At 44.2% G+C, this 17,754-nt stretch overlaps 1 protein-coding gene across 2 annotated transcripts in view; it reads right to left on the reverse strand.

The window, feature by feature from the left end:
* The window catches only part of ARHGAP8 (Rho GTPase activating protein 8), a 121,146-nt gene that overhangs the window by 73,596 nt on the left and 29,796 nt on the right, over nucleotides 1–17,754 (reverse strand). The window contains exons 2-3 of one of the 2 annotated variants that reach the window (XM_037914657.2): nucleotides 15,756–15,869; nucleotides 5,924–6,064 (exon numbers count right to left, since the gene is read on the reverse strand). In XM_037914657.2, coding sequence (XP_037770585.1) covers nucleotides 5,924–6,064; nucleotides 15,756–15,792 — 178 coding nt within the window. In that variant the 5' untranslated portion in view covers nucleotides 15,793–15,869. The remainder of the gene's footprint in view (nucleotides 1–5,923; nucleotides 6,065–15,755; nucleotides 15,870–17,754) is intronic. The other variant, XM_043537864.1, reaches the window with a different exon arrangement.

Genomic DNA, 17,754 nt, shown 5'->3' on the forward strand with positions numbered 1-17,754 from the left:
TGTGCAATGCTTTCAATTTTGACTTCTAAAAAACAAATATAGTATGTATAGTCTGATAGCCAAAAAGACCGATACAAAACAGTTATTTCTTGTATGGGCTATGTGAATGTTGTATTTTTTGGTTTTCAATTAAAATGGCTGGAAAAGAGAAATTTATAGAGGAGACATTATTATAACAATCATTTTAAGTGGAAAAGGGGTAGGAGCTAGTGAACATGCACATTTAAAACCAAGACCAACTCAACTCAAGTTACCAGCTATAGCCTAACAGCTAACAGGACAAAAGCACATATCTAAGTATTAAGACAGCAGATATCAGAAATTCTTCTAGAAACACACAAAATCAGCACACATGCAAAAATACTGCACAGGGTCATGCAAGAAATAATTAGAGGCCATACTGTGAGAGGATAATGGAACATAAAAACGGCTATACTGGGTCAGGCCAACGGTTCATCTAGCCCAGTATCCTGTCTTCTGACAGTGGCCAGTGCCAGACACTTCAGAGGGAATGAACAGAACAGGGCAATTATCAAGTGATCCAGCCCCTGTCATCCAATCTCAGCTTCTGACAGTCAGAGGAAAATAAGGGAAAGAGCTTCATGTATTATGTAGCTTTTACATGTTCCTCCACTTGCACCACAAGAAAAAAAAAATCTCAATTTTATTTCTAATCAATATTATAGTAAAAACAACCAGTACTGCAACAGCCTTTACTGCTGTGGGATTCCAAAAATGTTCATATGCTTACAAATGGGTACATCACCAGACCAGCAGAATAATTTGCATGTTTCAAGCTGACATATATGTAAAATAGCCAACTGCATATCAGCATTAATGAGACAAGTCAATCTGTAAACATCCCAATTTCAGTCTGAACAATTATTACAGCTAAAACTCTTTAAAAAATCCACCACACTTTTGTTTGACAGTGGAAATTGGATTAACTCTGTTCTTATTTCTACAGTGTGAAATAGACTCCAAAGAATCTTTTGGATCTTGTCAAAGCTATTGTTATGATAAGCAGGTACAAATTATTTTAATTTACGGGTGGAATATTAGATTGTTATTAAAACATAATGAAAGGCCATTTTTTGCATTTAAAAAATTATTGTGGAAAATAAAATCAAAGTAAAAGCCAGAACAATTATTGCACAGAATCTTCACTTAAATTCTGTCCTCTCATTCCTTATCCATTTATAATATATTCCATTGTCTTTCAACCACAAAATTAGAATGGAATGAACAGCTTGCAGAGTTACTTTAACTAAGCCACTCCAAACACTGAAATTTTATAATTTGTTTTATTTGAGAGATGATTAAAGTGTATAATAAACTAGGCACAAATAATTTTTTTTTAAATTATTTTTGTTTTCAAAAGGAACTGACCTTTTCCCAGAGGGGAAGGAGATTTGAAAAGACTATCCCTTTCTGAGTTGCTTTAAATCCAGCAAGCATATGAATTTGATTTAGCACCAGTTAGAAGAGGGACTAGAGACGTCTCTTTGCTGAATTGAAGCGTTCCCCCTCCCCGCCGCTTCCTTTATCTTTTTTTCTTATTTGATTCTCCTCTAGAATTTTATGATTTTTAAATATTAAACAAAGATTCTGATGTGCAGCTGCTGGCTATTTGAATGCACTTGGGTTTTGCATTTAAATTGTTCAACGTGCTTACCAAGCTCCAGCATGTTATTCCTGACTGACGTGCCAGCTAAAACCACTGCTTTCTGATCTTAAAGCAGTTATTTTTGACTACCAAGGCCGGCACATTAGGAAAATCATTTGTACAGAAGTAAACATTTTAACCAGATGCATCCCTGGTGTACTTCTATTTGCTTCGATGGAGGTAAGCCAGGGATATATATATGGCCTTTTGATTTCAGTTTGAGCAAACATGCTTAAGAAGAGAGCTCTAAAACGAAACAAGGAAGCTGCAAATGAGGGGTTTTTTTAAACCATGCTGGTTCTCACTCCAGAGAAATCTTGAAGCACATGCCCCTCCCCTGATATGTCACAAGACTAAGGTGAACATCCACAAATAAATATAAGTCAGGTGAGACTGTTATTGAATAGAGAGGCTACTTAACATTCTTTATCCACTTTGTATTCTCGTTTCCTGTGGCTCACCAACAGCGAAACCATGATTTTCTTAAAGGAGTTGGCTCAAGGAGGAGAGTAGATATATCACTTACTCCAAAAATTTTGGCCCCTTTTGAATTTCCCCACCATTTAAACTCCTCCTACTCAAGGGGCAGAGCCTGGCTCAGAATATGGAGAACATATTTTCTGTTTGCTTCCATGGTGTTTAGATATTTTGTTCAACAACTGGTTTCCTCTCATGCCAATTTCCTAATTCAGGAGACGTCACTAAGATTGCCATGCAAATAAAAAATAATAAGCAAATCTCAGAAGAAATGTTCAAACTGCATCTTTCAGAGGGTTTAGCTGTGCATCAGGCACTGTGCCTGTAAGTCATGATTAACATATAATGATGGTCTAGAAAATACTTAGTCCTGTCTCAGTACAGAGGACTAGACTAGATGACTTATCAAGGTCCCTTCCAATCCTACATTTCTATGATATCCTCCAAGAAGGATAAACACTGAGGTATCTGTTAGAATTAATAGCAGCTACAGTAGACAAATGACAAGTGTCAATGAGTTCCACTGGGGCTTTGAGTGCAGGGAAGATGAGATACACAAACATAAAATAAAACCTATCTTACAACAAGAGACTGAAAGTATAATGTATTGCTAGAAGGAAAAGTTCAGACTCTCAAATCCAGGCCCACAACATTCGGGTGCTAGGTATAACAGGGGGAAAAAAGCATTGCCTTCATGGACAATTTTCTGGCAGATCTGCTAAAGCTGAATATAAAAGATGATCCCTTTAATTTACTGAAGTATTATCCTACAGCGATATGTAAGGAGGCAGGTGGTAGAGGTTGCTGGAGGGACATTATAATGACCTTGATATTTTCAAAGTCTCTGTTAACTTCTCTATTTCTGTTTCTAAATTTCTTTACTATTTCAAAGGTTCGCCAGCTCTTTCACACTTCTTTGTTAATTTAGCTTCAGGGACTTCATGCAGAGCTTTGATGTCCTGGAATTTTTCTCTGTCACACACCAGGGTGTGGGTGGTGTGATCTAGTGGTGTGAACAGGAGTCTGGCCTTGTGGCCGAAGCAGAATCAGAAGGCAGAACCAGAAGAGTGGTCAGGGGACAAGCCAACAATCAGAGTCAGGAGTCCAGAGGAAGGTAGGGATTAGGGCTGGAGCAGGAGAAGGCATGGGCTGGAGCAAGAGCTGGTACAAGAAGCAGGACTGATGCTGCCTTGGGTGTGGAACGCATTGATCAAACACTGTGCTGCTGTTACTACAAGGTTAAATGGACCTTCTATCCAATCAGAGAGCACAGTCACTTAGTGAGGGTTTACTTCTCCCAGCTGAGCTCAGCGGGTTGGTATGAGACCAAGCCCAGAGTCAGCTGAGTGCATGGCCGGCCTTACAGGTGGGCGACCACAAAGAGCACCATGGTCGGGGGGTGCTATGGTTCAGAAGCAAGGAGAGGGGCGGGCCTAGGATGCGAGGCTGTGGAAGGGAGCTCGGGATAATGGGAGTGGGAGGAGACAGCAGGGTCTAGAGGCGATTTGTGGGGGAACCCGGGGAGTCAGCGTGCACCAGGGGCACCAAAATACAAGTTTCCCAGGCCACCATTTTCCCTAAGGCCAGCCCTGGCTGAGGTCCTGACACAAACATCCGAAAGTATTTTTGTTCTGTCAGATTAGTATCTTGCTCAGTCAATAGAATTGAGGGTTGCCAACCATCCCGGACCGGCCGGGAGTCTACCGTAATCAGTCTTGATCTCCCGGTGGCTATTGAAAACAATCCAGGAGTTTTTAATAGACCACTGAAAGTCCGGTTGGTGGGGCAGCGGGGCTAAGGCAGGCTCCCTAACTGTCCTGGCTCCGTACAGCTCCTGGAAGTGGCCAGCACTTCCAGCTCTTAGGAGCAGGGTAGGCCAGGGGTCTCTGTGTGCTGCCCCAAGCGCTGACTCTGCAGCTCCCATTGGCTGGGAACATGGCAAATGGGAGTTGTGGTTGCAGTGCCTGCAGGCAGGGGCCTCGCACGGAACCACCTGGCCCCTCCGCCTAGGAGCTGGACATGCCGGCCGCTTCTAGGAGCTGCCCAAGGTAGGCGATGCCCAGCTGGAGCCTGCACCCCCTGCCCCCTCCAACACCCCAATACCCTGCCCCAGGTCGGAACTCCCTCCTGCACCCAAACTCCCTCCCAGAGCCTGCACCACAACCCCCTGCTCCATCCCTGAGCCCCCTCCTGCACTCTGAACCCCTCTGCCCCAGCCTGGAGCCTCTTCCTGCACCCCAATCCCCTCATCCCCAACCCCACCCCAGAGCCCCTTCCTGCACCGCAAATCCCTCATCCCGGGCCCCATCCCAGAGCTCACTCCCCCAGCCAGAGCCCTCACTCAGTCCTGCACCCCAATCCCCTGCCCCTGCCTGGTGAAAGTGAGTGAGGGGGTGGGAGGGCGAGAGACAGAGGGAGGGGGGATGGAGGGAGCAGGGGTGTGGCTTCAGAGAAGGGGCAGGGCAGGGCAGGGGCATGGCCTCAGGAAGGGGAGGGCAGGTGGTGTGGCAAGGGTGTTCAGGTATGTGCGATTAGAAAGTTGACAACCCTAATAGAGTTTGAATCTTGTACTCTCTTAGCCATGGGTTTAACTCTTACATTGTGTATCAAGTTTGTGCTGAAGCTGAGATAAATTAGTTTTACCTGAAAATATACATATATCTTCAACAGATATTACGGGTAAAATCATGGCCCCATAGAAGTCAATGGTGAAATTCCTATCAACTTCAACAGAGCTAGGATTTCACCCTCTGTGTGTGTCAACCCAGACATCTCTGGGTCTGGCCATATCAGAGGGAATTGGCTCATCTAATACTTCAAGATCTCCAGAGTAAATCAATTGATCAAGTACTGATGACTCTTAGACTGCCATCTATGGCCTAGATTCAGGAAAGCATTTAAGGATATGCTTAAATTCATCCTTATTCGGGAAATTCATGATCTAGCCCTGTGCAAGTAAAGAATTTGGGGATTCATCAGGGTGACAAGTAGGAAATACTATTAGTTATTATTTCATTCTGTAAAAAAAATGCCAGGCTTTGTAGTTTAGGTGCAAAAATGTTACGGTTACTCATAAGCTCAGGCTTATGCATTACTGTTGTGTTGCAAGTTAAGATAGTGCCAAAAACAAATCAAAGGAAAAAACCCATAAGGGACACCATCAAGATAAACATTTTAAAGATGTGCTTACCTGTCACAAATAAAATGCTACACGTTATTAAAAGCAGAATTTTTTAAAATCTAATGACCTGATTTTCAAAGGTGTGAAGCACCGGCAGCTCCCCTTGACTTCACCTTTGAAAGTCAGGTGATAAATTTACATTTTCACCATTTACACTGATAAGTTTACATTTTGCATTTCATTCATTTTAGACAGTAACACTTTAGACTGCTCAGTTATTTTTTTTCTGTTTCTTGTGGGCTCACAGAATGATCATGTGTCTGGCTTCAGAACATACAGGAAATGAAAAACAAAACAAATTTTCACTGATTAAAAACAAATACATCTAGTCATATTTAGGTCTTGACATTTGTTTTTAAACAAAACCAATTGTGGCCAATGGTCCTGAACTGGCAAAGCACTGAAGCGTGTACTTAAACTCTAGTCACATGTTTGAAGTTAAGCATATGCTTAGGTTCTTTACTGAACTGGGGTCCAAAGTGTCTACACTATTCCCATCTATCACTTTAAAGAGTGTAATATGAAATAATATAATAAGATGCTGAGTAACATCTGCTAAATCTAGGAAATGTCATGCATTTTAATTTTTACATATATACCTGCTAGCTGTACAATGCCATGCCTTGCAACATCATAGTATGGGTGATTAATGCTTAGTTCAGTGTCTTCACATGTTGCTGGTGTGAAGGAGGTCTTTCGCTTCTCCATTACTGCATGTTCTGCCTCATCTTTCTGTAATTCTAAAGCAGAAAGCAAGAATTCATAAAATCAACTACTAAAAAACCTTCTTTTATCTTGCATATAATATTGCGAAATTGAGATCCATGCTCCATCCTGCCAATGACGACAGCTTTCTTCACTCACTCATTTATTACATTTTCAAAGAAGCACCTTCATATTTTCTCCTATGCTGGGCTGCATACATGGGAGGAGCTCCCATAAAAATCTGCAGCAAAGCTCTCTCATTGCCCTCCTTTAAGTTCTTCTTGGCTACAATGCCCACAAAAACTTGACAATGGTTAGGCAGTTGTTATGCTGTGACCACTGCTTGTCATAACAACCTATGTTGTCTCACTGTTTCCTTACGCTTCCCCGTCTGTCTGTCATACCTTGTTTTTATACTTCAACCGTAAGCTCTTTGAGACAGAAAAATCACTGTCTGAAACCTTAAATGTACTGGGGGACACAGTGGGTTAGACAGCCTAAGAAAAGCACTAAGGGCCTGAAGCAAAACGCAGTGAACTCAATAGGAGTCTTTCCATTTACTTGAGTGGACACTGGATTGGACTCTCAAATGCCCTTTCGCTGAAATTTTCAATGAAAGGTAGATATTGCCCTTTACTGTACATGGACATGGCATTTCACCAAAAACAAGTGTGATACTTAAACAGAGATGATCCAAAGCATGCACAGGGCTTGGTGTGGGAAAACAAATACCTAGATCAAACACATTGTGAGCTGAATGCTTAAATTAAGCCAGGCTGATATTTAAAGGGACACATTATTTTCCTCCCAAAGCATATCGCTCACTGTATGTCACCTGTTTCTTTATCATACAAGTTATATCAAGAAGAAGAGGTTATTTGCCTATAACTGGAGGTTCTTTTAGATGTGTGGTCCCTATCTGTATTCCACTGAGGGTTACACATGCAAACCATGCGTCCAGAGTTGGAGAATTTGAAAGTAGTTTCTGTTGGTTTGTGCATGCACCCTGGTTCGCCTTATGCTTCTGTCCGAGGCAATAAAGGGCGGGGTGGACAGACCATGTCTTCAGTTCCTTCTCTATTCTGAATTGACCAATCTGCAGCAGAGGGGAATGTGGGCAGGAAGTGGAATACAGATAGGGACCACACCTCTTAAAGAACCTCCTGTTACAGGTAAGTTACCTCCTTTTCTTCTCTGAGTGCTGGTCAAGTGACTATTCCACTGAGGGTGACTGACAACCAGTACCTAAGTTGGAAAAGGGTGCGAGGATAAGGATGGAACGGTTGTGTAGAGAACTGCCGTGTCAAAGGAGGCATCCGCTGCCGAGTCCTGCACTTAGGTGTTGTGTGCTGCAAAAGGTGTGCACTGAACTCTGCCTGACTGCTCTATATACGTCTACCAGTGGAATGTCCTGAAGGGAGGCTGTGGTTGAAGGCTGAGCTCGCGAGGAGTGAGCCCGCACCCCTGTAGGAGGTAGGCCTGATAGTTGGTAGCAGAGTTTAAAGCAACCAGAAATCCATTTGGAATTCTTTGGGTGGAGCTGGCTTGCCCCTTGAGTCTCTCTGCTTCTGCCACAAGTAGTCAGGGGGACTTCCTGTTTGGTTTTGCTCTCTGTAGGTAGAGAGCAAGAGCTCGCCATACGTCAAGGGAATGGAGTCGACATTCCTCTGGAGAAGCATGTGGTTTCGGAAGGAAAACAGGTAAGTAGATGGTTTGATTGATGTGAAACTGGGAGACCATCTTTGGGACAAATTTGAGGTGTAGACATAGGGAGACTTAATCCTTGTGGAACACCATGAAAGGCAGGTCTGTCATCAGAGCCTTGAGCTCACCGACCCATCTCACAGAAGTAATTGCAACCAGGAAGGCAACATTCATAGAAAGGAGGGACACGGAGCATGAAGCTAACAGCTCAAAGGATGGTGTTGTTAGCACAGAAACTAGATTCAGGTCCCACTGGATCATTTGGACAGGTGGAAAGGTTCTGATGAGGCCTTTCCAAAACCTAGCGGTAAGCAGATGCATGACAGAGTAATCTTCCACTGGAGGGTTGAACACGCTAACTGCCACCAGGTGGACTCTCAAAGAACAGAGGGCGAGACCCGATGACTTTAAGGAGAGACTGTAGTCTAGGATGAAGGGGATCTCCGCTGATTCTGGTAAGACTCCTTTGTATTGAGCCCAAGATGAGAAGTGTTTCCACTTGCCTTGGTAACATCGCCTAGTGGAATCTTTCCTGCTGCTGGAAAGAATGTTTTGTACAGCCGAAAAACACGTCCATGGGTGGCGGGTGGAGCCCCCCTTTGGGGAGGCTAGCCCCGGCACCACCCCTTCTGCCTGTGCCCCGCCTCTGCAGCCCCGAGGCCCCCTACCCTCCACACGGCTGGAGCCCTGAGTGTCGTGCCAAAGGGGGGCTCGGATACACTCAATGAAACCACACCAGGTGTATAAGTATAACCAGTTTTATTGCCAAAGTATAATAAGCTTCCCAGCCTTCACGCATTACTAAATACGTGCTTTCCAGCAACCAAGCAGGCAAGCAAGAACCAATGCTTACGTCCGTTCTGCTACGGACAGTCCCGGACCCTCCAGCCTTGTCCTTGAGGGCTCGTAGCAGGCGCTGCTCCAGCATGGGGAGGCAGCCACAAGGCCAAGGTCCACAGGTGAGACTGTTCGTCTAAAGCAATTCTCATAGCCGTTTTTATCGTCGTCTCTTTCTCAGGGGGTGTATACATCCACAAGCAGGCTCTGGCAGGAAACACTATTGCTTTCTGTTCCCACATTTAACATTCTTGGGCCCTGCTTATCTCTTCACTTGTTTATCCAGTTGGAGTGGCTGCAAGCCAGCCCAGCCGATCAAAGCCGGTTTACTACTAGCTCTACCTGGACCATCCTGTAATAACAGGCCACGGTAACTTGCGGTCAGCCCCAACACCGAGACACCCCCCCAGCCAGAGGAGCCTTGAGTGCCCCACACCTTCTCTCTGGAGTCCAAGGAGATTACTGATGCATGCGGGAAGCTGAATAGCACATACCACCTCCTCAGCCGCCCGGGAACCTACATGGGGCATAATAAATCAAAAACTTCCCCCCAAAACCCTGAAATCGGGGGTCCGGCAGCCAAGGCAGCACCAGAGGAGGCACAGCCTCCCCGGCCTATTATACCAGCCACCAATGAACACGTCTGTACTAAATGTAAGCGGGGGAATAGTCCCGATATTGGGGGGAACTTTCCTGGCTTCTGCACTACCCCGGTGAAGTGGGCTAGCGAAAGGATCTGAGTCCTTGCTCCCACCTCCTTTACGCAGTGGCCTCCCTGCCCTTGAGGACTCCCCTTCCACTCTCCTGTCTGGCAGAGTCCTCGTAACCCCAACAAGACTGGGTCCAGGATTCCTGGGGGCTCGACCCCCAACCCTGCTGTGGTCACCTAGGACAGGGGCTAGGGTGTCTCCACTCTGGGGTACTCTCTCTGCCCTGGGCACTTATCTGACCCATTGACCATTACATACAAGTTAAAGCAAATGCAAGTTATTTAATCAACAATTAATTTTAAAAAGAATAAGGAAAAATGGGAAAGGTTAAAGGAAACACATCACCCTGCTCTGTGGCAGGGAACGTCACAAACAGGGTCTCTGGAATGTCAGGGCAGTTCACAGTCTGTTCCTTGTAAGTCCCAGGCCGCCTTCTCAGGCCCTGGCTGTGCTGCAGGGATGCTGTGGGTCGGACACTTGCTCTGGTGGTGGCCACACGCTCTCAGGCTCTAAGTGGTAGGACCCTTCTTCCCAGTGTCGCCCCTGCCCTGTCGGGGTTACGATCCAAGCCTGGCCTGCAGAGCCTCTTGGCTGAGGTGTCTCCCTGTGCTGGGCCCACTGCCCAGGGTCCCCCTCGCTCTCCCCAGCTGCTCACTGCACCCAGCTCTGCACTGCTCCAGCCCCAGCTCCACCACTCTGTCTCTGCACTGTTGCTGCTGGTCTGCCTCCAGCTCCCTGGGCTGCTTCTTTGGCCCCTCTGGCTCTGGTTGCTGCAGCTCTGCTCCCAGGACAGGTCTGCTCTACAGGCTGCTTCTGTGACTCTGCTCCCAGCACTGACCTGCTTCGTGCGCTGCTTTTGTGGCCCCTCTGGTTCTAGTTGCAGCAGCTCTGCTCCCAGGGCAAGTCTGCTCTCTCTGGGCTGTGCCTCTGGCTTTGGGGCTGCAGCTCTGCTCCCATGATAGGGTCTGCTCTCTCTGGGCTGCTTTTCTGGTCCCTCTGGACCTGGCTCAGCTTGGGCCCCTGCTTTCTCCTTAGCTTGGCCCCACTCCGTCTGACCCAGGCAAATCCAGCTCACACGGAGGACGTGACCTCCCTGGCCTCCTGACTCCCTGATTAGCCTGCTCGCCCTGTCATTCAGGCTGACCTGGAGCACTGGCCTCTCCCCATTGTTCCTGAGGACTATTAGTCTCAGGGTCCTGGTTTCCCATAGACCCGTCCCCTTTTAGTACTGGGAGCTAGCCAACCAGAACACACCCACTGAATGTTAGTAAGGGGGCAACAGTCCCCTTACATAAAGTAGAGGCCCATCTAAATACCACACTCTGAGGTGTAGCACAGATGGATTGAGATGTCAGATCTAGCCATTGTACTGGGTCAACTGATCGGTGAATTGGGGATAGGAATCAGTGGGCGGAAGGACATGTGGAGGAGATTGGGAAACCAGAACTGTTTAGGCCAGCAGGGGGCAATCAAATGACTGTCTCTCTGTCTCATCAGATCAAGGCAGGTGCGGTAATGGAGGGAAGGCATAAATGAGTTGGTCTGACAAGGAAAATAGGAGAGTATCACTCTAAAAGTGGTGGCTGAGGCATCCCCTGTAGGAGTATGTGGTCCATTTACTGTTCATCTGCAGAACAAATAGATCTCTGATCAGGGTCCTCCACCAGGTGAAAATGTTGTGTATTATGGAATCGTGAAGTTCCCACTAGTGGTTGATCTCAAAAATGTCTGCAGGGTGAGTCTGCAAGTACATTTTGTGTCCCAGGGAGATAGGCTGTGGACAAGACGATCTGGTGATTGATGTACCAGTTCCAGAGATTGACCGCTTCGCCGCACAGAGCCTTCAATCTCATTCCCCCATTTGTTGATCTAGAAGACAGGGATGGTGTTGTCTGATATAATGAGAATGTGGTGGGAGTGAATGAATGGAAGAAAGGATTGGCAGACCTTTTGTACTGGTTGGAGTTCTACGGTATTTATGTGTATGCTGGATTCTCGGGTACACCATGTGCCATGTGTCATGTGATCGTCCATGTAGGCTTTACAGCCTACTAGAGATGTGTCAGTGATGACTGTTGTCTGAAAACGAGGGAAGGAAGGAAACCCCCATTCACACCTGATGTGGGTTTGTCCACCAATGGAGGGATGACAGTACCTTATTGGGGATTGTCAACGTTATAGGTCCATGGAGTGATGGTCGGGTGAGCAGACAGACTGGAGTCAGGTCTGAAGGCAGCAAAGGTGCAGTCATGTGAAGGGAGTCATGTAAGTACAAGAAGCCATGTGACCAAGGAGGGATGGGCAAGTCCTGGTGGGTACATGAGGACTGTTCCTGATGCAAGCTATAATGTCGCTCATTGTCTGAAATCTGTCTGTTGTAAGTAAGCTCAAGCTGTGACAGAGTTTTTGGTAACCCCAAAGAAGTACAGAGACTGTGTGGGCTCAAGGATATATTTATTTCTCGATGTTGACACTAACTCTGACAGAATAGAGGAGGTTGAGTAGCATCCAAGTCGACACTTGTGCTTCTTGCCTGGATCTGGCAGCCAGGAGCCAATTGCTGAGATATGGAAACATGAGGCTGTAACACCTGATGTGGGCCACTACGCCAGAGAATATTTTGGTGAAGACTCTGGGAGCAGTGTCTATCCCAAAGGGGAGCACTCTGTATTGGAAATTATGGGTGCCCACTGTGAATTGTCTAGAATCATGGTGATTATCAATGTGAAAGTAAGTAGCTTTCATATCGAGAGCCATAAACCACTTCCCATTTTCTCCCAGCATGATCAGATGAAATCTGAGCTTGCAGATGAAATGATTGAGGTGCCGAAGATTGAGGATTAGTTTCCACCTGCCTTTCTTCTTGGGTATCCAGAAGTAAATTGAGGAAAATCACGTTCCCTGATATTCCGGAGGAATGGGTTCTATTGATCCCCTTTGTAAAAAGGAGTTCATCTCTTGGGCTAGAATACTGTAGTGAAAGTGGGCCCCAAAGGGGATGGGGAGGAGGGTTTTGGAGGAGGTAGCATAAAAAACTCAATCGTATAGCCATAATGGATGACATTCAACACCCATCTGTTCGTTATTATTGCACTCCAAGGATGGGGAAAGAGTGCTAAATGGCCCCAAAAGTAGTAGAATGGTCATGAGGTGGTAGATTTAGTAGTCGGCATCTCTCGGGCTTGCATCAAAAATACCTCTTGGCTGGGTCTGTGAGGTTGGAGCCTGCAAAGAGGGACCAGGAAGGTGAGACCTCTGTGTTTTCTGGCACTTCCTTGGGGGCTCATAAGGTCTTTGTGGGTACAACTGAGGAGATCTATGTCATCATGTGGACAAATGTTGGTGGAATTTTCTCTTCAGGGTATGAGTGCAGATGTCCAACGAGCAAAGAGTAGCCATGGATTCTTTCCGTGTATGTAGCAACTCATCTGTCTTCTGGGTTAAAAAGATGGGATTTGTTGAAGGGAAGGTCTTCATTTCTGGAGCTCCCTAGGTAAACAAGAAGAGTGGAACCAGGACTCTTGACACATGACTATCTCTATAGTCATGGCTGTGGAGAAGTGTCCGTTGTATCTACTGCAGATTGAAGGGCAAACTTCTCGACTTTGCTGTAATCACGGAAATCATATTTGACTAACAATGCCTGATAGTTTGCGATTCTCAGTGGCAGGCTGGAAAATGAGAATACTTTACAACCCAGAAGATCTAAGCACTTCCTTTCTTTATCTGTAGATCAAGGGTGTTGTTGTTTAGATCTTTCTGTAGTAGCCTGGACTACAAGGGAATGTGGGAGTGGAGGTGAGAAAAGAAATGTGGAGTCTTTGGCTGGAACACAGCATTTTTTCACTCCTTTGGGAGTAACTGTGCATGTGGCTGGTGTGTGCCATACCGTTCTGGCAGCTTCCAGTATGGCTTTGCTAATCAGCAATGCTATTCTCACTGGCGAAGGATATCCAGACGGTTGTGCTGGGAATCTTGGATCTCTTCTACAGGGATCTGGAGTTTCCCCTAGACTCTCCTTAACAGCTCCTGGAACTGTCTGAATTGATCTGGTGGAGAATTGATCTGGCTGATGCAGCCACCGTGTTGTCAGGAGAGGAAGAGAGGAGCCCTGCTAGTACTGGCAAAACCACTGGGATCAGGCTAAAAAGTTCTTATTCCACCATTGGGTCTGGATGCCTCGTGGACGGATCCGCCCTGCCCGTTATCACCTCAGATGGAAGCACAAGGTGAGCCAGGGCACATGCGCGGACCAACAGACATTACTTTCAAATTCTCCAACTCTGGATGCATGGTGTGCCCCTCAGTGGAATACAATGGGGACCATCACTCTAAGAGGAACATTATTAACTCCACTTTTTGGGTGTTTCAACAACAACATTTTGCATTCTCAACACCTATGTATTTCATATAACTTGACCTCTACCCGAGATACATATGGGAAAAGAGAGAGTATATAAGGTATTGATTCCAATCAGATTTATGTGCAAATAACTAATAACTGTGGGGGAAATACTCTTTCTAAATAATTTCTTTGGTTTGTTTTCCATTGCACAATTTCCAATATCTTTCAGATTATCCTTTAAACAGGAACATATCAGGGTTGTGGGGGGCTTTTTGGTCTCATTTTGCCTTTTAACATGGCTTTGTAACAAAAATGCATTTAAAAAACATGAAAAATGATTACACTCATGGCTGGGCCTGGGGTTTGTACAGGTATGCGTGCGTGTGTGGTTTTCTTTAAATATCATTACATTCTCCCTGAACTCTCACAATAAAAAAATCCATAGAAAATAAAATAGTGGCACTTCCAGTCTTAGAAAAAAGATGTAGCTATTAAAATAACCTATTTGTGACCTCCACACAAATGTAAAGATAAAATTCATAACATTATCTACAAATTTATACTTTCCTACCTTTTAAAAATGATGAACTACAAAAGCAAAAATATACCACTCTGAACAGCTGGATGCGGTGGCTGTAAGGACAGAACACGTATGCCCTGAGAGCTGGTTGGAAAGTAATGGATAATAAAAACACAACCCAGACATGATTTTTTTTTTTTATAAAATGCAACCAACCAACAACAAAAAAACCAACTTTGAATCATATTAAAAATCAGAACAAGGACAACTGTGTTCAGTTTTGCTTTTGAATTTTAAGTTTCTGCACAGTATAATCAATCTTAGTAAGCAAACAAAAAACAATAAAGCAGGGCAGGGATAGAAAGAGTTACACATTAACATCATGGGGTAGAACAGGGGGAATTGTTTAATAAACAAATGTGCTTACGAACAGTGAGTTCACCAGAATCAATTGATATACAAAAGGCTGTATTGACCTAAATATACAGTATGCTTTTTAACATAAAAGACCCAGAAATTTAAACCAAAGTTTTTTAAACACACAGCCACTCTTAAGCTTATTTTGTACTGTATATAGGCAATCTTAAGTGTAAAAATTTGTAATTAACTCTGGCTGGTTTAGACTCACATGGTAAAGAACTGCAGATGTAAAGCAAACGTGTATTCATTTGTACTGTAGTTACCTGCAGTGATTAAAGAGGCCCCACTATAAATCATGAACTTTTTTTTGAGACTAGCTACCTTGAACTGCTTGAAATAATTCCTTATTAACCATTCTTTAATTTTGGCAAAGGTAGGAGGAAGGATGTCTCATAGTAAAAAATATTCATTATTTCAAATTGAGAACAACCCAACTACTGTGTTTTGCCTATATATGATAGGACTTCATCACCCTGCTTCAGTTCCTACTGGCAGTTACTACTGTTAACCCTGGCTATGAGGGAAAAGGAAAGGCCTGATCCAAAGCCTACTCAGATCAATGGGATTCTAATTTCCATTGACTTAACTGGATTTTGGCTCAGTCCCCAGGACTAAAATGGGAGCCAGCTGCTGTGGAAGTACATGATGACTGGGAAATCAAAGTGATAATATGGGACAGAGCAGGAAAGATAGAGTAAAATAGAGATTGTGAAAGGTTCCTCCTCTGAGGTTCAGTCTGGCATCCTCAAAAGTCAGGTTTTGGGGGTTTTTTAAACACTGATTTTTCAAAATGATGAGCCCTGTAAAACCAGGGTCATATTGCTCTATTCTTCTAACATATTCGGAGATAACATGCAATACTGCAATCTCTATGCACATTCAATACTTGTCTCTTTGGAGTAATGACTCCCATTTGTGCCACAGTATGTGATGATGGTGATATTCCGATAGCCTAGAATTGCACTGGGAACATATACCAATAATTCATAAAAGCTGCATGTATTAAACTAACCTTCAACCCTAATGGCTTTAATAGGGTACACAGCAGTACAGAGGCTATAACTCATATTGGATTGCTCAAAATATTATTACGAAATGCCTGTGAAGTTTCTCCCTTAATGAAGACGCTCTATTAAATCATCTGTAATTCTACAAAGATACTATTTGAAGTGCAATAAAAAAATGTTTACCTATTTCGGCTAATTCCTCAAAATCAATTTCAGACATGTTTTCTGTTAGGAACAAGCCTAATTGTTGCTGACTGATATTTGCTGGATTCGACGCTTCTCGGTTCTCAATGAACCCTAGAAAAACATAAACAGTTACCATCATTGTGAAAAAGCCTTCAGCTTTTATTTACATTGTCTACGACTAAAGAAAACAACCCTATTACCCAATCATAATCCTGCAATTGGAACCAAATCATTTTTATTTGGTAGAAATGTTGTTACAATAAAGAGGATAATAACAGGTTTTGACTTAGCAGTCAAGGTAATGCAAGGTGTAGTAACAGGATTTTCAGCAAAGACCATCTATATAATTATTTATTTTGGATTTTTTCCTTCTTCAAAATACATATTTAATATATATTCTGACTACAGCCATCAGAATTAAGGAATTGTCAGTATTCTCTTACTGGGCTACATAATTCCTTTTATTCATCTCACAGCTATCTATCATTTACAGGAGGAAGTAAAGTCTATACTCATTCACAGTTGCCATCTTTATTTTGCTGTGCTACAGCAATAACTCTGATTTGACAAAATTTATTTCATATCAAACAAAATCATGAAAACTTCAGGTAGACATAACAACATTAAATACTTAAACTACACAACACCTCAGATATTTTACTGAGGCAGAGAGATATTAAGTGACTCACCCAAGGTCAACACAACTACTCTGTGTCAGGAATTGGGAATGGGATTTGGAAGTCCTGTCTCCCAAATTCCTACTCCATTAACTACAATCCTCTTTTAAATTGAAAATCTGGACCCAAATTGGCAGAGAAGCCAGAAGAAGATCAAGGTTTTCAAACTCTTCCTTTGTTTTCATTTTTAAAAATAACATCATGATTCTGTAAGTTGTTTTCTTTACAGCATTAAAAAGAACACCAGTAAATTTACGGCTGGGCTGAAGAAAAAGTGCACGAGTACGCTCAAACCTTCCCCCAAGCCAGGGGTGGCCAACCTGTGGCTCCGGAGTCACATGCGGCTCTTCAGAAGTTAATATGCAGCTCCTTGTATAGGCATCGACTCCGGGGCTGGAGCTACAGGCGCCAACTTTCCAATGTGCCAGGGGGTGCTCACTGCTCAACCCCTGGCTCTGCCACAGGCCCTGACCCCACTCCACCCCTTCCCGCCCCCTCCCCTGAGTCTGCCATGCCTCCCTCCTCTCCCTCCCCCCAGAGCCTCCTGCATCCCACGAAACAGCTGATCAGGAGGGCGGGGGAGGCACTGATCAGCCAAGCTGCCTGTGGCTGGGAGAGGGGCTGGGTGGGTGGGCCCCTACAGCCCAAAAAGGTTGTGGGGGTTTTTCTTCCCTTTTTAAGAATACACTAGAAATAGGTTTTTTAAAAATCCATAGAGAACTGAGATATTACTAGTATTCCCAGTATGAAGTGGAGGCTCATTTCAGCAAAGCACTTAAGCATGTGCTTATCTTTAAGCACAAGTTATTCCTATTTTGAACACATGCTTACATGCTTTGCTGAACTGGGACCCACATCGTTAGAATGGTCATACATAAAATACTAAATGGTACATTTGCCATATTCAAAAGCCCTTCTTATGACTAGTCTTTGGACAGATGTGTGGAATGTTAGAGTTCTCACCTTCTTCCTTTGGATGCCTTAGCTATTTTTGTTACATATATTTGATATTTATGAAAACATAACCACTGCTGGCCAAAGTCAGCTATGGCGTACCTCCACAGCAGTTAATGCAGTTGTACTGCTTACAGCAGGGCTGAATCTGGGCCCACCTCTTCAATTATGTTAATTAAAGAGCAAGGTAGAACAGGACACACAAATTCATTGCATATCCAACAGAGATGATTATAAAAGGGCTCCCAAAGAGTGTTAAACTAGGGCTGTTGAAATGCTGAATTTCCATTCCATGAAAAATTCTGACATTTCAGAGGAAAACATTTTTCTAAATCATATGTCAAAATTTTGAGATTTTCTGTTAA

Source organism: Chelonia mydas, chromosome 1 (genome assembly GCF_015237465.2).
Source record: "Chelonia mydas isolate rCheMyd1 chromosome 1, rCheMyd1.pri.v2, whole genome shotgun sequence".
Taxonomy (NCBI): Eukaryota; Metazoa; Chordata; order Testudines; family Cheloniidae; genus Chelonia; species Chelonia mydas.